This window comes from Argiope bruennichi, chromosome 2 (genome assembly GCF_947563725.1).
Source record: "Argiope bruennichi chromosome 2, qqArgBrue1.1, whole genome shotgun sequence".
In the NCBI taxonomy this organism is placed as follows: Eukaryota; Metazoa; Arthropoda; class Arachnida; order Araneae; family Araneidae; genus Argiope; species Argiope bruennichi.
This window is the reverse complement of record NC_079152.1, coordinates 98,520,811-98,546,179: the sequence shown is the minus strand read 5'-3', so window position 1 is coordinate 98,546,179 and position 25,369 is coordinate 98,520,811. Positions and strand designations below refer to the sequence as shown.

The 25,369-nt window shown below is 27.9% G+C and overlaps 1 protein-coding gene and 1 long non-coding RNA gene across 2 annotated transcripts in view; both read left to right on the top strand.

Moving 5' to 3' along the window:
* Positions 1-25,369, top strand: part of LOC129962263 (uncharacterized) — a 74,024-nt gene that overhangs the window by 26,971 nt on the left and 21,684 nt on the right. Inside the window, exons 7-17 of the mRNA XM_056076008.1 lie at positions 425-483; positions 4,908-4,969; positions 5,181-5,269; positions 5,919-6,024; positions 7,171-7,325; positions 10,947-11,030; positions 14,156-14,252; positions 18,563-18,774; positions 20,157-20,288; positions 21,803-21,846; positions 23,312-23,515. Of these exons, the coding sequence (XP_055931983.1) occupies positions 425-483; positions 4,908-4,969; positions 5,181-5,269; positions 5,919-6,024; positions 7,171-7,325; positions 10,947-11,030; positions 14,156-14,252; positions 18,563-18,774; positions 20,157-20,288; positions 21,803-21,846; positions 23,312-23,515 (1,244 nt within the window). The remainder of the gene's footprint in view (positions 1-424; positions 484-4,907; positions 4,970-5,180; positions 5,270-5,918; positions 6,025-7,170; positions 7,326-10,946; positions 11,031-14,155; positions 14,253-18,562; positions 18,775-20,156; positions 20,289-21,802; positions 21,847-23,311; positions 23,516-25,369) is intronic.
* Positions 20,165-23,395, top strand: LOC129961605 (uncharacterized). Its single transcript, XR_008783803.1, has 3 exons — positions 20,165-20,288; positions 21,803-21,846; positions 23,312-23,395. It is a non-coding gene; the product is annotated as an uncharacterized LOC129961605 (long non-coding RNA).

Sequence of the window (25,369 nt, the reverse complement as noted above, 5' to 3'; positions counted from 1 at the left end):
GGTGGCGTTGAGTGTTCATGAATGACCAACCTAAACGGATTGTTTAAAAATAAAATGACATGGAGTGCCACAACTCCATTGTCATGGAGTGACGATGAATAATCAGCTTAAATTCTGTGTAAATTAGAGCAAAATATTATGATAGTTAACTTATCTAAACCTTCGTATGAAATTAGTATCATTTTGAATAGCTTCAAATACGCAACCACGTCATACAGAAATACTTGAAATTATTCGAGTTATTTCAAAAAATTACTACTTATTTTATATGAATAATGGTTTTTTTGAATTAGACCAATTCTTCATATATCATTTTATATATTTTTTGTTGTTTTTAATATTTTATTTAATTTTTTTTCTAATAGATTTTGTGATTTTGTATAATCATGGTTTATTAATATGCTAATAAAACTTTTATTTACAGATACATGTTCACTATCGTAAGCTACCTCATTGGCGTCTTCATTTTTGCTACTATAGTAGGTAAGTAAAAAGGAAGATGGCGAATATTTTTCTTCTGGAGATCCATAAATCAGTCTGCTTTTCTAATATAGTCTACATTTTTGTACGATTTTGAAACTGTGCCGGTGTCTTACCGCGAAAGCATTTCTTTCTCATTTCTTATAAAGCGTCTTTATGAGAGCTGTAATTACTCTAGATAGCAAAACCAAATCGACTTTTCATAGCAAAGATGATGTTTCGCGTGGTATTTGTGAGACAGAGCACTGATAAAGGAAAATCTCGCCTTTATTTTATTGCATTGTTATAAAGATAATTGTTTTTTAATAAATTGTCATCTATATTTGGATATGTAATAATAACGGCAAAAAAAAAGCTCCCACTCAGAAAGCTTTAAAAAAATTTCTGAGAAATAATGTCTCAAGGATTTTATAAGTTTCAAAAAAATTAAAAAACAATTATAACTTTAAGCCCATAACTATGGAAATACTTTTTTGAAAGATAATAAATGATAATGGATGAAATTCAAATATGTGAAAGAATATGCTTATAAAGGTGTCCAAAAAAAGTGGAGCGGATTTTTATGTCTCTAAATTTTACACTAGGCATATACTTCCAATTATGAAGTTTCAGTGCATAAAGTGAGTTCGACTTCTAAAAATAAGAATGATAAAGAAAATTTTAAAAAATTAAATTTTTATACGTACTAGTCAGGAAAACGTGATAATGAGTAAAATTTTTTCTTACATTCCTCTATTTAAATACAAAATTTCACTTTACTATCATTAAAATTGTCAGATATACGTTATTTTTAAATTTAAAGGGACTAATTACACATTTAGATGAAAAAATCTATTCCAAAAATGCAAATTAGGGAAAAAAAGAAAATTTTTCGTACATGAATATTTGTCTAATAGCATATCATCCGATTATCATGACTTCAACGAAATTTGCTAATAATGCATAATGTTGTTGTTCTGTTCACTTTCATTGGTCGACCGTTGCAATTTTCAAAAGATAAGGACAAAAAAAGAAACTTAAGAAAATAAATATTTAAGATATCTCAGAAAAGTTCTGCAATATCGAGCAAAAAAAAAAGAATTCTTTTCTAGCACTCAATGTTTTCTGAAAGAATTATATATATATATATCAATAACAATTTGGTTGTCTTAACTATTTATACTGCAAGTAGTCGTAAAGCCGGTCTAGTTACAGAAAAATATAAATGTCGACTCTGAACTGTCAGCATCCTTCTAGGAAATATGTTTATCGAATGTTTTAGTGATTACAAGCTACAAGATAATTGTAATTGACATTTTGATATACTTTTCAAGTTACTCTCGTGTTAGTATACGAACTATTCAGTCTTGAACTGAATATTTAAAAACACAGTGTAGAGATTATTTCTACGTATTATAATACCCATGACGTATACGCATCTATTCAGTATTCATGAAATTTATAGGTTGATACAACAATTATATAAGCAACTACACTAACGAAAACTAGAATTTTATAACTGGCCTCACTTTATTCAAAATCAAATCCTTTGTCCCAGAAAACTGCTAACTTAATGACAAACAATTTATACTAATAAACAGTGAGCGTTACAGAAATTTCACTTTCATTCACCTATATGTTAAAGTTACCGATGCATTTAATTCTACTCATTCAAATATTAAATTATGACGTCAGCAGATCTTTGAATAATATTTCATTTGGTGGCATTATGGAAAAGTATATCGTGCCCAAAGTAGTGGATTATTATTCTAAAATATTATAATGGGTTTCCTAAAATTAACAAAATTTGAATTTGCCACCATTCGTGCAGTTAAGTATTCGTAAACCTATTAAATAACCATTTGACAGCTGATAGTTTAGGGTTAGTAAAAATGGAGCATTACAAGATATAACAGAACAGAACGCCGTCTCATACCCCCGTATCCGTGACCATTCTGGTCATTGAACGGTTTGGTGTGCATGTTACTGGAATTATATTTAATTAACAAAATATTTACAGTAGGAAAACGGAACAAAAATAACTATTTACAGAATTTACAATTGTATAAAAAATTATATTGAGATGAGACTGTTTACATAATTTTTCAACTTAGAAATACAATTTGTAATAATAAACTTGGAAATATAATGCTGAGAGATAAAATGTGTAAAAATATACATATAATCTGTGTTCACTTATTTTTTATGATATAGTAGATCATAATGCAGTTTTTAAAAAAATCAGATGAAAAATAATTTGTGAAATGGAAATGAAGAGAATCTCTGTTTGATTGAAATGTATGACAGGAGACTGCTGTGCTTGTTTTTTTCCCTTAGTCTTTTTTGGTGTGAAACTTGATGTTGAGAGCTATGGAGGCAAGAATAGGTCTCCATTTTCACTTATAAATTTGATTATACTGTGGATATTTTGCCTGGAAAGGAAACACGATAGAACAGCGTGTTATAGCAAAATTTGAACTAAATATAAAAAAAAACAGATTTTTTTATTGTTATATTTTTTAATCGCAAAGTACAAAGGATAGTACAAATGGAATAATAGTGCAAATGGCCTCTACGGCTTTGCTGGCACATACTCACTTTTTTGTCGAAATTTTCCATGACATTTTGCGTAGATGTCGCGAAATTTCGTTGTTGCAACTTTGAATTTCCTCTTTCAATGCACGCGTGCTTGTGGCATAAACCTTTGACATAAAATAACTCCATAAAAATTCCAATGGTATTATTAAGGGGCAAGTTCTGAAATTTTTGAATTGTGGGCTCTAGACTTTTATTATTTTTGAAATATTGTTCAACAATAAAAACACGTTGCTCTATCGTGTCATCCATTTTTATTAACCTTAAACTATCAACAGTCAAACGGTTTTTTAATAGGGTTGCCAATACTTTACTGTACGAATGGTGGCAAATTCAAATCTTTTGTTAATTTTGGGACACCCTTTATTATACTAAAATTATTTATGTCAATTATGGAATATTTCATAACTTACATTTATGCATTAATTTTCTTTACATTACTTTACTCTATTCATTAATCCATCACTTCATTCTTCCCATTTGTTTTATTGCCCATTTTTATCTATAAATAGAAATCAAAGAAAATAAATTTCTCTTCTAAACTGTATATTCTTAAAATTATTCTAATTTACCTCTAAACTGGTTGTTAAGTTGTGATACTTTCGAAAGTTTTGTTTTTCTTCAATGAACTTTTACATTTCTAGTAATTTCATCTGAGAATTTCGAGCAAAAAATAAAGTATCTACATTTATTTTTTTTATAAATAATGAATTCACTGAAAAAAATTCTTGAATTTTTATCAGGGAAGAATTTCTTTACTTTATAAAGAAACGCATCGGAAAAAAATATTTTTTCGTCCCAAGCCTTTCTCGGGTAATTGTTTTATCCTTTTTCACCTTTTAGTAGAGTTGATTCAATTTCTTTCGTACTTGAACAATTCTTAAACGAAGAATTTTTTAACTAGCGACTCAGAAACTCATCTTAAGGAATGGCATTTTCTGATAATAGTGTCTGTATTGTTAGACTTCGAAATACGGTGCAATTTATATTTTTTTCGCTTTGATATATTTGAATTGATAGAAACAATGAAAGGCTTTCACATATATATATATAAATTCTAATTCAGTATCTTTATGATTCTTAATATGGTTTTCATTACTTTGGAATTTGTTTCTTAAGGACTAGAACTGAAGACACTATGATCTGTTTGTAAAGGAAGTAGCTCAAATATCATAAAATTTATTGTTTATAATTTCAGAATTAAAGATTAAATAAATTATGCTGAACGTCGATTTTAATATCTTCCAGTAGCCTAGAGATTTATGGAATGTGGTCTGAAATGTCTTCGCATCTATACTTTCCTATGTATTTATTCATCTTCTCCAGTAATGAATCTTTAATGTTAGTGATGGGTTTTAATAAAGTTCATAGTACATAAGTATCCAAATTTCATAATTTTATCATATTATCACAATTATTTACAAATATTCATTTTTAGAAATCTGAAACTAACAATTCTATAGAAAAAACGAGCGCATTTTAAGGTTCCGTAATATGTCACTTTTATTTTTCATTTTTATTTAGACATAATATTCCTCATTTAAATTAAAAGAATGAAATGAGACTGTCACTTAAAATAATATTAGATTTAAAAGTTACTACTTTAAATTATATTATTTCAATTCTTACTTAAAGTATTAATGGGCAGTTTAAAATGATTATCCTTAATAATGTGAGCAAAAATTATTTTTCAACAAACATATAGAAACTCTTGTTTATTATTATAATTAATAAACACATGAAATAAATTCTTGAGATTAATTAGCATAAAACTTGTTGATTTTTATATATATTTTTCTTTATTTCGTTAAATAAGAAATCGAAATCAATATATTTTTGCTTATTTTTTACAGGTCAAGTTGGAACAGTGATAACAAACAGAAACGCAAGCCGTTTGGAATTTGAACGACTTTTGGTAAATAATTATTACGTTTCATTATTTAACAAGATTAAAAATAATTAAATAAAATTGTAACATTTAAAATCACAATGAAGACGATCTTTTACCAAGTATGCCTTAGAATGAAATAGTTATATATTTATCTAAAATATGATATCCAACAAATGAACGTTATTTCCATATTTTTGAAGAGTTAGTTAATACCTCGGTGATATTTTCCCTACAGGATGGAGCTAAGCTTTACATGCGTCACCATAAAGTACCAAGAAACATGCAACGCAGAGTTCAAAGATGGTACGACTATTCATGGTCAAGGTAAGTGACCTGAAAATATATTTAATTTCTTTATAATCGTCTTTCTTTTTTTATATTTCTTCTTTCGTTAATCTTTCTTTATATTTCTTCATTGCTTCACACTATTTACATTACTTGGAAATTAAAACTGAAAATTAAGAATTACATAAAGAAATAGAATGGAAACATAAGAATTAAATATTTGGCAAATAATTCTTTGTAACAGACACATCTCCCATCTAATCAATCGTAAACAATTGTGTGCTCTTTTTACGCCTTAGGAAATTTAAATGACTATCGCTGAAATCCAAAAATAAAATCGGTGGACAGCTCCTTCTAGTTCATCTAGTAGACTTTTCAGGTTATATTTTCTTATGTATGTAGTTTTGGCTTGTATTATGTCCCCTACCTAATCTCATAATTTATACACTGAATCTATATACTTATATTTTGAGTATCCCTATAATTTGTAAATTTATATTTTTAATCCATAAAAGGTTGAACAATTTTTATTTAAAAAAAATTCGCTGATTTATTTTATTTTTAATTTTATATATTTATATTTATTATTAAAGAAATAGTTTAAATATAAAAGTATTTCTTTATTTTCTATAATAGTTTATCTAATTTTTAATGCGGTAATTTAATTCAAATTCAATTTCGATTCCAGGGGTCGCATGCAAGGCGGTGGCGATATCAACTCGGCACTAGGAATCCTACCCGATAAACTGAAGACAGAACTCGCCTTGCACGTCAATCTCAAGACACTTAAGAAGGTAAGGTCATTCAAATTATATAGTACACAATCAAGCATAGGTAAAAATTAAAATTACACTAATTTAAGGCGTATTTTCTACGTTTTTCTGAAATTAATATGGTGCAGAAGGTATCTTAATAAATTTGTGAAAAACAGTCCTACAACATTATCAATTTAAGTGAGTCACTTGAACACAAATAGTCACAAAATGGATTTAATTGAACTAAATTTATATAATGGTTACTGCTTTACTGCTGAAGAACAAGAATTTCAATTGATAAAGCCAAAGACATCTACCATGTTATATGATTCAAAATAGTGCATTTGTCAAGAAAATGAGAACAAAGGCAATTTGAGAGCATTAAAAAACATTTTTTTATTATTATTTTATTTAAAATAGTGTGTGTGTGTGTGTGTGTGTGTGTGTGTGTGTGTGTGTGTGTGTGTGTGTGTGTGTGTGTGTGTGTGTGTGTGTGTGTGTGTGTGTGTGTGTGTGTGTGTGTGTGTGTGTGTGTGTGTGTGTGTGTGTGTTAAATCTCTTTCGTGTAGTTTTTCTTTAATACCAAATAATTAAAATTATAAAAATTTGCAATAAAAAACAAATTTTAGAATTTTTTTAATCGGACATGAGGTTTAATTTTACTACCTCTGCACTGTCTGTTTACAGAGCAACAAGTACTAATAGAGGAAGTTTAAATCCTTTTATCAATCATTAACACGTTCATTTAATCTTTCTATTCTATGCATTTTACTATCTAGGATTTTTAGCTCTACGAGTGAGCTAGGGTTCATTTTCATAGTAACTGGTATTTAGTACTGAAAATTTAATTCATTCCAGTTAGATTTTTCCCCTCTAATCCAGCTCTTACTTTATCCAGCTTTCAACTTGTAATTCTATTCTTACTTTATTTAGCATAGCTAACATTTAGATCATTCTTCATAACGTGACGATTTACTTTATATATTTAATTTCGCTATTTAAAGAAGAATACGATTTTTCTTTTTATTATCTATTTGATGATTATTAAAAGACATATATTAAGAAAGATAAAAGATTCTTCGAGCTAACTAGAAACACAAATAATTTTTTTTCTTTTACTGCAATAAAACGAATCAATATTAATTTTTTATCACGAACACCACTGACACTAATTTTCCGTTACAGGTTAGTATTTTCCAGGAATGTCAGCCAGAATTTTTACATGACTTGGTGCTCAAGATGAGGGCTTACATCTTCACCCCGGGGGATCTCATTTGTCGGAAAGGAGAAGTGGCCAGAGAAATGTTCATCATTGCAGATGGTATATTAGAAGTCATCAGGTAAGGACTGTCAGAAAATCTACTAGTTGATTGCGGTGTATCTGTGTAAGCGTATGCGTGTTGATACTCCACAGAGTAGATCATCTGATTTGCAGCAGCCAATACACATATACTTAAAACGATAGGATCTTATTTGTTATTTCGAGCAGAAATTTTTGTTTTTTACTTTTTAATTAATTTAAAATTAGCAAGATTTCCACATTTTTCTTAACTTCCAAAAATATTATTTCACATACTCTCTTTTTTAGACTTAATAAAAAAAAAAATTTTAAAATTACTCTTGATCTGCGAATTTACTTAACCTCCTAATTAAACAACCTAATTAGGAGGTTATCTAATTAGGTTGTCCTACTACAACCTCCTGAACCCTGCTTAACCTCCTAATTAGAAAAAACCTATTTGGGACATTTTTATTATTTCAATCCTTGTAATAACATAAAAAGTACCTTAAAGAGTTTCCAAATAATTTTACTCCTTTAATTTTAATTTCAATCACTTAATATTTTTGTTTAATTGCAGATTTAAATACTAAAAATTTCGAAATAAAAATTAAAGATGATTGAAACTTTTCGACCGAATATCATAGAATCGTATTGTTTTAAGACTTTTTTGCGCATTTTTGTGTTGTTTTTAAAATTTATTCACACGAAAAGGCCCAAAAAATTACTTTTAATATCGTCGCTACAAACGTGTGCATAAACATAGTTGTTGAAACAATGAAAAGCATTGCATTAAAATACAATGTAAATGTTTAAAAATATTTTTAAACATTTCTTAAAATTAAATTAAAAAATGTATATAAATATCGAACTTTTGAACACATTAATCACAATTACGTTTAATAATAGATTTTTTTATTGAAAAGAAAAAAATTATCTCGAATTCAGGATAAAAAATTAAAGAAGATTTAAACTTCTCAACCGAATGTCATGTAATCGTATTATTTCAAGATTAATTCTTATATCTTTGTTTTGTTTCTAAAGTTTATTCATTCAAAAACTACTTTTAATATCGTCGCTACGAGCGTGTGCATAAACTCAGTTACTGAAACAATGGAATGCACTGCAGTACAATACTTTTAAAAATAAATTTCAATATTTCTTGAAGTTAAATTTTTAAAAATTGTATGAAAATAAAATACATTTCGCTAAATATTTTTGGAATTTAAGTGATATAAAAATGATTCATTAAATATAACATCAGCTACTTCTTTTACAATTTTATATTTCGGAATAATATCTATCTATTTAAGGATTTAAAAATGAAAGAAAATTTCGCTTCAAAACCAATAATGTAAGTTAATACTTTTTTAAGGCAATCTTAATTAGATGGTAAAATAATTTTTATTTCCTTTTATAACCTTGATTTTCAGAATTAAAGAGATATTTTTCTAATTACGAAAATTCTAATTCCGTATCTTTACATTTTTATTTCTTAAAAATTCAGGCTAAATAAACTGTAACGGAGATAAGCAGTATCATCGAACTAAAATTAAACTTTTGCTTTTATTTTTACATGTAATTATTTTTGCAATTTTGAAAAAAGTAGAATAAATCTTAGAACATCTTTAATTTTACCAGCTCATTGTTAAGATTTTGCTAGTTAATCTTTTTTTAAGCTTGTTTTTTAACGTTGCAGCTGATCTTCTAGTACTTTTATAAAGAAAGAGAGAAACAAATTGTTCTTCTAAAAATATCTCATGGAATTACTAATTAGATTCAATTTATAACGTATGTGGTTTGATTCATTAAATAGAAAGAAAATGAAGATGTATTGGTTTTGCAATTCGAATTGATTTAATTGCACAGGACTTTATAAATATTATACATTACGATTTCATAACTGATGAATTTAAATATGATCTTTTATATTCCTGATATTATTTTTGATTCATAGTACTTTAATTTTTCATTAATTAGGTTTCCTAACAATACGTGTATAAACACTATACACATATTGTTAGGGCTTAAACTAATAAAATCTATTTAAAATCTCCTTATATTTTCTGAAATCACAGTTGTTCACAAGATTTTATTTACAAAATTTAATTATTGACCTTTTCTTAAAAAAAGTTGTACTCCGCAGTATAAAAGCTATAAAACATTGCTGAATGTTTGCAATCTTAATTAATGTATGAGTTTTATAAAACAATTAATATTTTGAATATTTAGAAATATTTTAAATTCCCAAAATAGAATTTCTAAATTATGAAAGATTTTTCTTTTATATTTATTTACTTACTACCCTCTCGTTCTTACTTTTTTACCGTTGTTGAGGTTGAATTTGAAATCCAAAATACTTAATTATTGGAATACTAGACAAAACTGTCTTATAACAAAATACTATATGGTTTGTAATATTTTTAAATTCTTTTTAGTTGAAACATATTTCTTTAAACAGATAATCCAATTGATTTGAAACTACTAAATTTGTATAATGGTTTTAAATAATCGAGTTGATTACAGTAATTGGGTTTTTAAGTATAAATATAATATTTATATTAAAACTTTTATGTTTTATTTGAATTTTCTTTCTTTTGAGAGACAAAACTTTCTAAAAATATCTCTATTTCTAATTCTTCACTTAATTAAAATGCTGACTTATGCCGTTTAATTCCCCAGTTAAATAGAATATTTGATCAAAAGCGGTTTTGATCATTTTTAATATTTTTCAGAAAAATAACGTTAGCGAAAATGCATAGCTAAGAAAAATGTCGAAATATATCATAATCCACCATTTTAAAATCAAATGAAAAATTCTTTTATTTAAGATTTCTGAAATATGAATTTTACAATATCATTTATTCTTTAATTTTAACCTAAAGTTCCATTTTATGTTTATGTAGTCGTGTTGTTATACATCTCCAAACTTCCATTTTATGTTTATGTAGTCGTGTTGTTATACATCTCCAAACTTTCTTACTTCGTTTCTTATGACTAGTGGACTTAATTCTTAATTCAAAATGATTATTATGATTTATTAGAATTAAAAAGTTATTTTACAAGAATTCTAACAAAAATATTATGATTTAAACTATATAAAATGAATCCATTAATAAAAAAGTAAGTTCAAAATCAAAAACAATTATCTTACTTATTACTTCATATTACCCAGAATATTAGTAGAGATATCAGTTCAAAATGCAAATTGTATGAAAATAATTTGGGCCATCCTTTTGAATAAATCAAATTATTTTATCATAACTCATTTTTATTATAATGAATTTAAATTTGTATTTTTTATAGTGAATTCAAATTTTGTGGCATCCGCTATAAATTGTTATTGATTATATATATAAATTGAAAACTAAAAGTGGTAAATTTGCAAGTGCTAAAAGCGATAAGCGCTTAGAATTATCACAATAACTGGCATCTTTATTCGCTATTTCGAATTATATAGAAGATTACAGTGTCTTTTTTCACGTTTATTTTATATTTTTTTATTTACTACTTTTACTACTTACTTTATTTATTACTTTTATTCTTCGATTATTATAGTTAGTGTGAAAGTCGAATTAGTTGTAAGTTCTTTGCTTCATTTGATATTATTTCTGAAAAGACAAGAAAGTGATATTATACAGAAATAATGTAAGAAATAATTTAAAATCTGTTATTTTTACAGTGAAACTGGAAAAGTTCTAACCCAAATGAAAGCAGGAGACTTTTTTGGAGAAATTGGTATTCTGAATTTAGATGGCTTTAATAGGTATGAATTGTCAATACATTTGTTTTTAATTCAAAAATAATAATAAATTTTATCACAAATTTTGTGAAAATAAATATATTAGCATTCATAGAAACTGCTACAGAACAGAACGCCGTCTCATACCCCCGTATCCGTGATCATTCTGGTCACTGAATGGTTTAGTGGGCATGTTACGGGAATTTTATTTAAGCACCAAAATATTTACAGTAGAAAGAAACAAAAATAACTATATACAGAATTTATAAGCATATAAAAAAATGATATTGAGATGAAACCATTACAAAGATTTTCAACTTTGAAAAATTATTTGGAATAAAAATATGCTGAAAGATAAAATGTGTAAAAATATACATATATTCTGTGTTTACTTATTTTTATGACATAGAAGATGAGGATGCAGTTATAAAAATCAAATGAGAAATAATTTGGTTAATCGAAATGAAGAGAGACTTTATTTGGTTGAAATTTATGAATGCAAATGTATGATAGGAGACTGCGGTGCTTGTTTTTTTCATCTTTAGTATGACACTGGATGTTGAGAGTTAGGGAGGCAAGAATAGATCCCTTTTTCACTTATAAATTCAATTATCCTGTAGATTTTTTTTTTGCCTGGAAAGGGAGTTGCTGGCGACTTTTTTCGGCCATTCTTGTTCATGGCTTGGTGATGGTTTTTTCATATGCCAAGAGATTGTGAGGATGCATTCAGTAGCATAATGAAGTGCCGTGTCAATCCCACCACAACTGCATTTGTCACTCTCAGACAGATTGAACCTTTTGAGGTAGGCTGGAAAAGGACCGTGTTCTGAAAAGAAAATAATAACCTCTCTGATACAGTTAGTGGGATGTAGGTTAACTAAAGATAGGATATTAAAAAATTTTCTGTCTGTGTCACTAGAAACTGCTACAACAAAAAAAAAATTATTGACTGAAGAAACACTTTCAACAACTTTTTTTCATGAACAACATCATTTAAATAAAGTAAGATTTGGTAAGATTTTGGCTAATGACGATACTTTTCCGTTAGCCGGACGTAAGCGAAAAATCGCCAAATAATGTAGAATTCCGCCAAATTGGCATTTGATTCACAATTCGTTAGCCGAGCACAAGCGAAAAATTGCCAAATAATGTAGAATTTCACCAAATTTCCTACGCCAAATTCGCGCGTTTGGTTCACAATTGGCGACATTTGAGCCCGGCTAACTTAAAAGTAGCCGAATGACATCCACTAAATTAAACGAAAAGCAAATGTACAGAATGGGCGCAATTAAATATTGAATTATAATAATATATAATAAATCAATATAAAGGAAGCACTAGAATAAACGCATTCCTAATCCCTTTTCCTAATTTAATACAGTTTTGTATACATAATATTTAGATAATTAAGAAAAATTAAAAAATGATTATTTCCCCAGTCAGGGACAAAAATGGCATACATGCCGAATTTGGGCAATAAAGAACAATAAAAAACTTTTATGTCATTGATTAAAATTCAATGAACATTTTAATGCAGAAACAATATTTAACCAATCGAGATATCAAATATATTAATAAAATTAACGTTTAATAATTTAACTTACAGGATAAAATTTCACAAAAAGAATCCACTTACCTGAATGAATTAGTAATAATTATATATACATAGTAATGCTAAGATTCTCTTAAAAGAGGAAACTTTGGGATAGAAATGTCGTTTAAAAGTATTTTTGAAATGTTCAATCAAGGCCTATAAAAGATTATTTTAAAGATGCAACCACTGGATCCTTTTATTTGCGTCGATAATTTATTTTATTCCAAATATTTCATCATTCGCATTCTCATTCACAGTCTATCTACATTAAATTAGAGTTAAAATATACATATTAACTTTTCTTAAAGCTTATGTAATAATTTGTTCTTGTTTGAAATTCAAGCGCTAATTCACTGAAATCTGCATCAATGATAGTCAATTAAAGGTACTATTATTAAATGTGTTTTTCTTGTGCAAGCAATAAAAATCCTGAATTTTGATGAGTTATTTTAACCTTTCTGAAAATATAGTTAAATTTATAAATACTCATATGGTAATTTCATAATTAATTCATCTAGATATTACTTGGATTAATTATTATATTTCCATCTTTTACAAAGAAAATAATTTAATATTTTACACTTGAAAGGCAAAAACGTAGTCTGAAAATATTAGAAAGTAGGAACGCCAATGTTATATTTTTGTATTAATCTTTTGAATTAACGGCAGTTACGAAATATTTATTAACGGATAACTTTAACTAAATTTTAAAGATATATGCAATTTGCTATTTATTTTAAAATGCAAGCAAAGGTTGTGAAGTGAATAATACATCTTAGATATTTTCCATTTCTAGCATCGAAATATTAAAACATTGCTTACAGTCTAATCTGAAAGTGCTTAATCATTATCGTTTTGATCAAAAACAATTTCAGTAGGCTATTTATCTCCATTTATGACCCTTAGCAGCTAAGCCATTATTAGAATTCTTATATATTCTTTAAGTACTATTAGAATAAGAAAAATTGTCAACATAATTGCACTACGTCAAGCCTATCTCGTAATAATGCAAATACTCGTTGTGTAAATAGAAAAAGATGTAAAAATAAATGTGAATATAATTATGTTGAATGTTATATATATTTCATTTTCCTCGTCTATATCTTAAAACTTAAATAAACAGATTTTTTTTATCAATAACAAATAAAATGAACAGAAATGCTAGATTATTTGATTTGTGTATACCCATCTAAAGTCTTACATTGAGGTAAAAAGTTTTTAGCAGAATTACAAACCTTTTCTACGGCTATACTGCATTTTCAAATGACAATAAAAAAAAATGACTCATGACTGCAATTTCTTTTAATACATTTAAAATGTCGCTTTTCACTCCTAAAATATTTATTTTAGCATTTAATGAAACTTTATATACAGCAGGAAATGACTGGAATAAAATTGATAATTTTCTGATTTTAATTGTATACCATTTATATAATTCTACAGAGCTGACTGAAAATTTTTCAATTTTTTCATGTGATTTACTGATTTAATGTTGTTTATTTTCTAAAATTAGTATGCATTATTATATTTAATTTGATGTTCTTATGTATTAAAGGCGCACAGCGGATGTTCGATCAGTTGGCTACTCAGAACTATTCAGTTTATCAAGAGAAGATATACTTGCTGCAATGAAAGATTATCCTGAAGCTCAGGTAAATTGTTTGAACTACGTATTGAAAATCCGATAAGTGCTTGAAAGATATTAAAATATATAACTGTTTTACCATCAATTAAATTAAATTTAAACAAATTATTATTTTAGTTAAAAAAATATTTCAAACGTTTAATACACTCTTAAATGGATGCATCTGATAGCTTCATTTTAGAAAAAGAGAGTACGATGTTATGTGTAGCTTGTTAAGTAAAATTCGTACAAAATGTTTTTATATGATGTGTAATAAATATTTGCGGAATGTGTAATGAATACATTTTCTACAAAGTTTGTGAAACATGAACAACAATGCAATAATTAGAATAAAGGCTACAGGCAATAAAATCAGAATAATTCACTTAACAAATTAATATACTACTGTAAAAAATGCAAAAAATAACATCTAGAAATCTCTCAAAGCTTTATTTTACGTTTAACTATATAATTTAATAGTATAAAGATTTTTTTAACTGTAATAAAAAAAATATTCTTCTGAATGAAAATAATTCCAACTGTTCTTTTTATTTAATTTTCTTCCTAATTTTTCTGTATTCCTTGTGGGAAAATAGTTAGTTAATCATACAGAAATTTAATTTTAATTACTTCACAATAATTTCATCATTTTAATTAAATTTAATAATGCAAAATGACAAAATTATCTGTAACATCTGATATTCTATTAATGAACATTAACCTTTTATAATAAATATTATGGATTCATTCTAATCAAATAAATTATCATTTATTAATTAATACATAATAAATAATATTTAATTTTATTATAATTTGAATATATCAATAATAGGATGTATCCTATTTTAATAGAGTTCATCCCTTTTACATTAAAAACACTTGATTAAAATATTTGCTCAAATCACCTAACCACACGTCGTCTTTTCTCTGAGCTAGGATATTACTTCTTTTTTTTTTCATACAAGATCCACTTCTAATTTCCAAATTAAGTTGGTAATGCACATTTTACGCACATTGAATTATCATGAATTGATTCAATACATATATGCTAGCATTTTTTCTTCGAAATAAATTTAATAAATCTAATTTTTTTATTTAAATTTCCACACAAAAAAATGTGAACTAAAAAACTGTTCGTTAAACAGCCACCATTAGGGCATCATTCGAATTCGCCGATTCCCCAATTTGCAGACAGGCATTTCTCTATTTCATCTGTAATATATGTCTTCTTAACGATCGTTGAAAGCGTTATGCTAATGCAATTCTCCTCTTTGATGGCCCAAGTCGAGAGGGGATAATGAAATAGCGCTGAATATTCAAGGGGATTCGGTCATGGAAACCTCAAACCGTTATTAGGTGGAATAATGAATCCTTGTTCATTAGGGAGGGCTAGATTAAAAGCGCTCCGACCACACCGATATTATTAGTGTTTGCTAATAGGTATGAATTCCACGGTACTGCATTAGTTAAAGTCGGTAGCTTTAAATGGATGGAACATATTCGATTTAAAGTATCTAGTCTTCCTTTCAATAGCAAAATGATTTTTTTTAAAGAAAGTTCATTTTAGTTTAATCAGTGCATTACTCTTATTAAATTATTGAAATCTTCTATAGTTATGATCTACGAACCAAAATCATTCCAAGTGGCTGTAGTAAAAATAGAATTGTAAAAACTTTGGTAATAACAGCTTCAAACATATTCTTTGGAGTATTAAGTATCCATAATTAAAACCAGGTAAGAGTGGTGTCTCCAAAACTTTCTCCCGAATGTGGATTGAAATTTTAAAAAATGTTAATTATAATCAAATATTACTTTATGTTGCATCGCAAGTAACATTTTCACTGTATTTGATACATTGATTAAATATATTACTTAAACCAGCTGGAAATGATATATCCGCAAAACTTTCTTAGTTATCTCTAATAAACTTGTTATACCAGTGAACTTGCATGGCATTGGTGTACAATAATTATAAAATATTAACTTTTGACGTGAATTTACCAATTTATTGAATCTATCATGTGATCCTTAGCTAGTTATTTCGTAATAAATCCTTGGCATGCCCTTAATAGTATCCGAAAATCGAATTCGTACTGCAGACGCGTTTTTCTCAAACGATTGAAACAAATATATGACACAAAACTTATTTGTAATCACAAAATCATGCACCAAAATTTCATATTTAATTACTAGCCGCATTTGGCGACCAGCCGGTTCGCCAATCTTAATGCACGTTAAAATTGTAATAATTAAATATTTTATGGAACTCCCATTTTAATTGCTTCTTCATTAAAATATTTTAAAACTTCAAATTTTAATAGTCATATAATTCACTCATAATATTATAAAGGCCTTAAGCCATAATGTAATATATATCTCTCTAATTTTCTGTTAGCTCCCGTAGAATTTATGCTTTAAATTAAAGTGGAAATGATTACACTGCAATAAATATAATAATATTTTTTGTTACTGAAAGGAAGCATTTTTTTAGAAAAATATGAGTACTGAAAACAGAGTTGCTGAGTATTTAAATTTTATGGGCACTAAAGAATATCTTTCTTAATTTATATAATATCTCAAGAATTTGTCAACAAAATTTTCTCAGATTCATCAAGAACGGATCGATTCATTAACAATGTTTAGTTTTAAATGCATCAAACACTAAAAAAATAAACAGAATCGTTTTAAATAGTCTATCGAAAACATATTAAACCTTCAAAACCAAGTCCGTATCCGTTGAAAATGCTTGTCAACAATCAGAACACAATGCGCATGCGCGAATTTTCAACGCCAATTATGGTAACGCAAATGCGTGAATTTTCTACTCCAGATGTCCAAAATGCCCAGTTTTGTCAAAATTTAGAGTTCGAATTTTTTGACAATTAATATTTTTTCTGTATACTACTTATGCAAGAAAGTAAAAAAAAACTATTGATCTAAAACTTTTCTTTAAAATGTCTTTATTGTTTCGCTAAACTTATCTTTCTTTTTTCTTTTTGTCTAACTTACAGTGCTTCGTTTGTCTAGTTGATCTAAGAATTAAGCATTTGGATTCCGCTTGAGTGAAAGAATAGGAGGAGCTTAAATCTGCATCGTTGTTTATGAAAAAGCGCATAGCTGATTCATTGCCGCTTACTATTAACAGTGGCTAATTTAAATATTTTTCTACATACAATGAGGTCCCTTTTTTTTTAAGGTGGTCGATTTAATTTTAAATAACAGCACATTTTTTATATGTTAAGAATTTATTTTTTATTAATATCTTGTATTTTATTAACTTAATAAATATAAATTTTTATTTATCTATCATGGCTCCAAATTTGATGCAGTATCCCTGTTTCTGCACAGTATTATAGAAGTAGATATTCGGTTTTATGAACTGTATAATAACGAAGTAAAATTAACGAAACATATTGGAATCAATCAGTTATGCTTGATAAAGTATTAAAAATAGCCTAATATTTTAACTTTTACAGAATTTATAATTTTTCATACTTATTTATTCAGTAACAAAGAAAATAAAGTTTTCAAAACGATCTACTTGCGGCCCTCTTCAACCTAGCGGCTTCAGGTTGTGTTCATTATCAATTAAATTTCTAAATTATTCAACTTTTCTTTATAAGGATATTTGAACTCATTGTGTATAAGACACGTAACACAAGAGCTTTCGTTATCTTCATTGTAGTTATACATCTTCCCAATAACAGGTTTACTTAAAATTCAATTTTAAAGTGAAACCTTAAAGTTAAAACCTTTCATTTTTTCTTATTTTACTAGAGCAAGAGCAACTGAATTTTTAGCAACCAATAATAATTATAGTGGTGTTTTTTCTGAAACTACAATGTAAATTCTCATGTTCTTAGTAAGGCAAAAAGAAATATTTATAGATTCTAGTGGTTAAAAAAATTTGGCAGGGGGGGGGGTATTTGATTTTTTGGGTATTTGATTGAGCTGCTTGTTAGACGAAGATCTTTATTCTGTAGTTTCTAACACTGGAAGAAAACGGATGATTAAATATTTTTACAAACATTGAAAACTCTTTGAGTTTTATAACACCAATAAAAGGTATTATGCATAAAATTATTTTTAAAAATTTGACAAAAATTTTTTTAAAAATGTGAACGACAGCAAAATTGATGTCAAGGATTTTATTTTTCAATTTATCGACCTGAATACTGGTCTCTGTCATTTGATTTATTTCTAATGGGATGTGATTTTTTTTATGTTAATATTTGAAAATGTGTTAAAATTTTAACCCATTTTTTTTTTTTTTTTTTTTTTTTTTTGCTTCGCTTACAAAAAAAAATGAATGCTACTTCGTTTTGTTTTCTATTGTAGGATATATTGCAAACAATGGGACGTAAACGTTTGATGGAAGCACGCTTAGCAGCTACTATCAATAGAACTGGCAACCCGAACGAACCCATTTTACCTACTTCCCTACAAGAACAAGCAGAATTATCTGAGTCACCTAAAGCCCGATCTACGGTTACTAAGCTCAAAGATGTTCGCAGTCTGAAAAATCTTCTCAGAACTCGATCAACTGCAACGTAAGATTTTTATAGCTTTAACTTCGTTTCATCATTAAGCTATTGAAATAATTCGTTAGAGTATATTTTCTTACATTAGTTGAATATGAAAAATCATGTTTTGGACAGTTTGTCAAAAAGAAATATATTGAGTGGAGCAGGAAAATAAATTATTTTGATTTGTGAATATGCCCTTTTTTCCTTATTTTTGCTTCATAAAATGCGGATTTATCCAAAACAAATCACTGGAAAGGAATAATTAGTTTATTCTTATTAAGTCCATTTCAGTGATCCGAGATGATAGCTATCTAATAATCTCGGATAACCGAAAATTCGATTAATAGAGACTAAATTTTAAATCAGGATTTTCTTTCTTTTAACAAGAATTCCAACATTTTTTATTTGAAATGATAAAAATAAATTCACGAATATAACCGCATTTTTACCGAAAGTACTGTCGAAGCAACTCGTTCTTGGAATTATAAGAAAATACATGTAGTACATTAGATAGTCTGTTAAAGTACCCATCTCTAAATGAAAAAGATCAATCATGTATTCGCAATCAAGAGAATCAAAGTCAATCAAGAGGTTTCATGAATTTACTGAGTATATTAGTAAATTTGTTAAAGCATTCATCTCTAATGAAAAAGTTCAAAAGATATGTAATGTATTCGCGAGAAAAAGAATCTAAGTCAATCAAGAGGTTTCATGAATTCACTGAGTACAATAGAAAGCTTGTTAAGTATCCATCTTTAAGAAAAAATATCAATCATTTTTTCGCGATCAAGAGAATCAAGAATCAATCAAGAGGTTTTACGAATTTATTATCTATTTCTATCGCTATTTGCTATCAAATTATCGCTAGTTCTTTTGTTTTTTCTTGATGATTTTTTCAGAGAGTTTTCAAAAAAAATATCCTCCATACACATGCACACTCAATAATACGAAACGTTCAAACACAATTACAAAGCCATTTTTTCATGAAACTCTATGGCATATCCTCATACTACTATTGCAATCTTTAAGAATGGCACAACGTTTTTATTTTTTCAATATAAATAACTGTTTGCATTATAAAAGATCCCATCGCGATAATGGCCTTTTTCAATCTTTCGCATCGTTGAAATCGGTTTCAACAATAACCCTGCCAAAGTTTCTGAAAAATTCATTGACTTTAAGGATAATTTAAAATATAGTTTAAGTTTCTCTTATGTTCCACTTGTAGTTAATGCCCTCCATGTTATTCTTATTTTAATACCGTGAACATTTTAATGCATTTGTTGATTATTAATTATATTAGTTGAAGTCAAATTATTATTTTTATAAATTGAAAATTTTTATTAACATTGACATTTATATGAAAATTTAGTTATTTTATTTTTACGAATCTATTAATCTTGCAGGGGAAATGAAAGTGACTCTGCTGAGACAATTGAACTGAAACCCCTGACCACAAGCGAAACAGAAAATTTAAATTTGAGATCAGACGGTACGACCGCCAGACGGAGAAATGTGTCATTTAAGACTTTTATTCAGTGAGTATTTTCATTTTAATTACTTTCTATATTAATTGTGAGCGAATAGTTCTTTAAATAATTTAAAAGCTAAATTTGTGCCATAAAAGTACTTGAAAAATTGATACAAATAATGGAGCAGCATTACCGATAAATATGGAATGCTTTAATGTGTTTTAAAAGATATATTCAACATAAAATACTCTACTAGTTGGTAACTTTACTTCCACGTATTTAAATTATTTCAAATAATAATTAATTTCTATCTAATTCATGTATATAAAATAATATGATCTATTCCTATAAAGTAATTATACGAGGTTTGTTCAAAAAGTATCCTATTGTAATTTTTTGGGAATGAGCAAATGATATTATCTTCAAATACCTAATGCACATGCTTGAATTCATGCTTTTCTCGTGTGAGTAGCAGATATCTCTCTCTGGTACATAGTTGATAATTTAGGGATTATAAATGGATGCTATCATATTTTCGTTTTTTTATAAAAACAAATGAAAAACAATTCTGATGCGTTAAATTTTGTGTAAAGCTTGGCGGTAATAGAAAAGATGCGCAAAATTCAATAGGCCTTCAGATACAAAATAATGGGTACCACATAGATAAAGAACTGTCAAAACCGCATCAAAAATGGACAAAAATCAGTAGAGAGTGAGGCATTTTCTGGGAGACCAATTGAATACTCAAATGATACAGAATAGCTGTATAACAATCAGATTAGAGGCAAAGTGACACAAATTTCATCGGTTCATTCCATTTTGATACTGGATTTCAACAGAATCTTGTCGAATTTAATTTTAAATTAGCAGTGATCCAGCAGAAAATGATACAGGGGTTCTTGTCCAAAAGCAGTGTTGCTCTTCATCATAATCTCTACTTTCCAGATCTGGCCCAATTAGACTTCTGAATTTTATCCTAACTGAAAATATAGCTGAAAAGAACGAGATTTTAAACAAATGATGACATCGCGGGGAGCTTCGGGGCCGAATGATTCCAGGTTCGGAACTCGATTCTACCAAAGTCGTATAAGTGGGTCTGGGGTACGTTAAATCCGTTGAGGCCAAACGTCCTCCCTTGGTGTTGTGCAGGTTATTGCAGAGTCAGAGAGCTGACTCAGGTGACGTCCTCATCACATAACTGCGGTTCAAAATTGCGAAGCCCATTTTGAAATAGCTGTAGTATTGCTGAAAAATAGGATGTAAATGCAGCCAACCAAATCGATATTGGCAGAAATTTTTGAGAAAGTTAATAGCAAGATGGACATTTTAAAGCAAATTAGAGTAACTCTGCTGTACATCAATACACGTCAATATCAAATATTTTTGAACCCACCTCATACTTTAAGAATTCTGATTAATTCTGTAATCGACCAATTGCATCAATTCTTTGAGACTTGGGTCATTTCACAGTAATCCTTGTAAAGTAATTAAAGAAATGATTCCAGTTTTACTGCATTTTTAAAAATGCTATTTCTTCTAAATATACATATGTTTTACTTATATATTTTCTAATTTTACAGGAAAATACAGTTCAAGCGAGAAGACTCCTCAACAAGCGTAAAAAGTAAGTTGTGATCTTACAGAATAATGGGGGTAAATTAAATAAATAAAACAATTGGGTAAAAGAAATTAAAATATTTCCTTTTATTTACAATCAATTAATCTTTCACTTCAAATAACTTAATTAACCTTAATCCTCAATGTTTCGATCTTCTTTTCCTTATTTTCCTTTTATTTTTAAATAAAATAATAGATTCAAATGCTGTTGCAGTAAAATAACAAACATAATACATATCATCACGTTATTTTTTCCCTTGCAATCTGCAAAGGTTTCGAAATTAAATCGACTCAGCAAATTTGATATTTATCATCTTAGCATGAGTTTATTAAAGTATTTGAAAAATGCTATTAATAACAAAGTTCTAATTTAATAAAGACTATATTAATAATAATAAAGATTTAATAATAATAAAGAATTTTGGTTCCGAACCCTAATTAACTCACACTCGAGGGATGGTAATATTTGAATAAAGAGAAAACAGATTTTTAAGAACATTTTTAGTACTCAAATTTATTTTATCAACAAAAATGTTGAGAATTTTTAAAAGCATTTTTGCCTTGTTGAATTAAAAAGTAGAAAATAATTTTTATCTAAGAATGACGCCCAAACAGGAATATTCAAAATATATCTCAATTTAAATGCATTAATACTAAACTTTTAATTTGTGATGAATGCTTGTGAATTTTCTTCCTTGTAATACTCATTGTGGCTTAATTTTTCATATAGTACTATCTTCAACGCCTCATGCTTTTATATTTGTGATTAAAAAGTTGCTTTCTGCGCTTTAATACACTAAAAAATCGAGTTATTGTAGCGTTTTAATTTTTATTATTTTCTTCTTCTGATATTTATTATAAATATTATAGAAACGAGTAGTTAGTTTTTCTCAATTCATTACAATCAATCGCTTTTCGCATGGAATAAATATTTGATTGTAATTAACTGGTTAATTATTACTGATTTTTGAAAGTATTAAAATGTTACAAAATTTCAAAGTTCCAATGCATTAAAAAGTGAATGAAAAAGGAATTCCGCAATTCCACCTTTTAAACAGGAAATTAAACAAAAGTGAATAAATTCTAGAATGCAAACTAAAAATAAATTATATTATATATAAAAATAATATGCCCTTGAGATGCTGAATTCAAAACATTAGTTCAACATCTTTTATTCCATTTTATTCTATTTTATTCAATTTAAACTTAAAATTATTGATTATTTCTATAATTTTTATAACTGATTTTCTTTTATAATTCTATTTATAATTGATTATTTTGGATAATTTCATTGTGATTTAGATGTAGCAGCATTAGCACCCTCTTAATGCAATGTATCTATTCTTAAATCACGTTTTTGCTCGAAAATTTTTCTTAATAAGTTAGTTTCATTAAAAAATTGCTTTTAACTTTATGATTTGTATTTTTTTAAATTCTTGTATATAATTCTACCTTTTATTTTAAAATTCCAGCTTTCAGCGAGAAGCTAAGCAGCTTCCGCAAAACAGAGAAAAGCTACGTTGAATCCTCATCAGTCTCAACAGATGATAGCGCAGACTCATCCACTCCACTTAATAAAAGTTTACCCTTGCTTCAAAGAGTTCGACTTTTAGGAGCTCAAGAGAAAAAATCTGAAATGATGGGATCAACAAGTGTCCAGGATGAGACCAAAACAGGTGAGCTTGTGCTGGTGTTAGATAATATAATTTTAAATGATCGTTAGAAAGATTTTAACTAAATTTTTTAAAACGTTATCATAGAAGCCACATTTTTAAAAATTTTGATCTTCCTCCTGAATTTTCAAAGAATTGTAAGAGAAGTAATGACATTCAAAACCATCGTATATTATAAGAATTTTTCTAAAGCAGTAATAATTGCTATTAATTGAACGGTCTACTTCTGAAGATATGCGTATGCACCATCCTGCACATAGCAGTTACTTAAAACAAAGAATTAATGCAACTTTCCCTCTCTCCAGAGAACATAGTTCTTTTCCATCATACTTCAAGTAGTTCAACTCAAGTTCCACAAACATACGAAGATGTAGTGGTATTGAGGAATGTTTATACTATGGCATCATCTGCCCGCTGCTACAAAATTTCATAAAATATTGAAATTACTTAGTGAAAGGGAGTCTTATTAACAATTTCTTCAGGATCCACTTTCCCCTGACATCCAACGTCCAATTGGTCCTGACGTTCTCATGTGAGCATTAAAAACTCCTTTGAAGGAATTCAACATATGATCTCACTTTCTCTAACTCAATCGTTACCCTCACCAAAATTAATTACCAAAAAAAGCTACTTGATTGCTTCACTGAAGATTCAGTGATACTTCTCTGGATCTATTTACCCAAAACTGTTAATTTATATAAAAGTTATTCACACACACACACACACACACACACACACACACACACACACACACACATATATATATATATATATATATATATATATATATATATATATATATATATATATATATATATATATATATATACCTGATAACCGGTATTATCATACAATTTTTCCGAACTAAGCAAATTAATGGCAAAAAATTTGAAATCTGGAAAATTTTGCAGTTTCTATATCTCCATATGGTTTTTCTAAAAATTAACAAACTACATACTACAGTAAGTCTGGATGTACTGAGAAATAAATTATCTAGCTGCTCTAATAATTGGATTACCCATTCTTCAATCAGAGTTATCCAAAATTTTGGAATATATCTTGAGGTAGGGGATGGCTGACATGTCGTAGTCCCCTGCATGAGCACTCATATACAAGCTCAAATTGGTCCAAATCTAGGAAGGAAGACTGCTATACCAAACAAATGATAATCTCTTCTTTAACACGTTCGTCTACGATCGTCCTTTCGTGATTATTGGCATTGTTATCAGTGAAGAAAAAATGCCCTTTCCTGATAATGAATATGTTGTTGTAAAATGGAACTCGATAAATTTGGCTTATCATGGTTCTCCATTGAGCATGGAGATCCATTCACAAATCTTAGATAACCTTGTTCGAAATCATCAGTCCGTTGACAGCATGTTGGTAGGGTTCATTGCTGTTTTTTGGTTACAATTACTGTGATTTGATACTCATCATTTTTAAGTATAATGCGAATCAGATTGGCATCGTTGATTATTCAAAAAATAGCACACATACTCTGCTGCTTTGATACTTAGAAGCATCTAGCACTTTTCCATCTACTAGGAACTGCTTCTATAATTTAAAATTAACATTCTACGCGTACCTATTCCTAAGATATTTCTTTTTGGTCCTCCCACATTATTATCAATCAGTTATTCTGCTATCAAGAAAATCGCTCATCTGATCTTCTGAGTTATACCTACTTGTCTATGCTAATATCAGGCTTACTCGCGGATATTAAGCCATTTATCTACCAAACCTACATCGCATTAATGACTTCTTTTATATACTTTACCACTTTATCTGTTCCTTAAGCACTTCCCATATCTTTTAGCAGAATCTATGAAGTTATTGTTTCTTGAAGATCGAGCATGC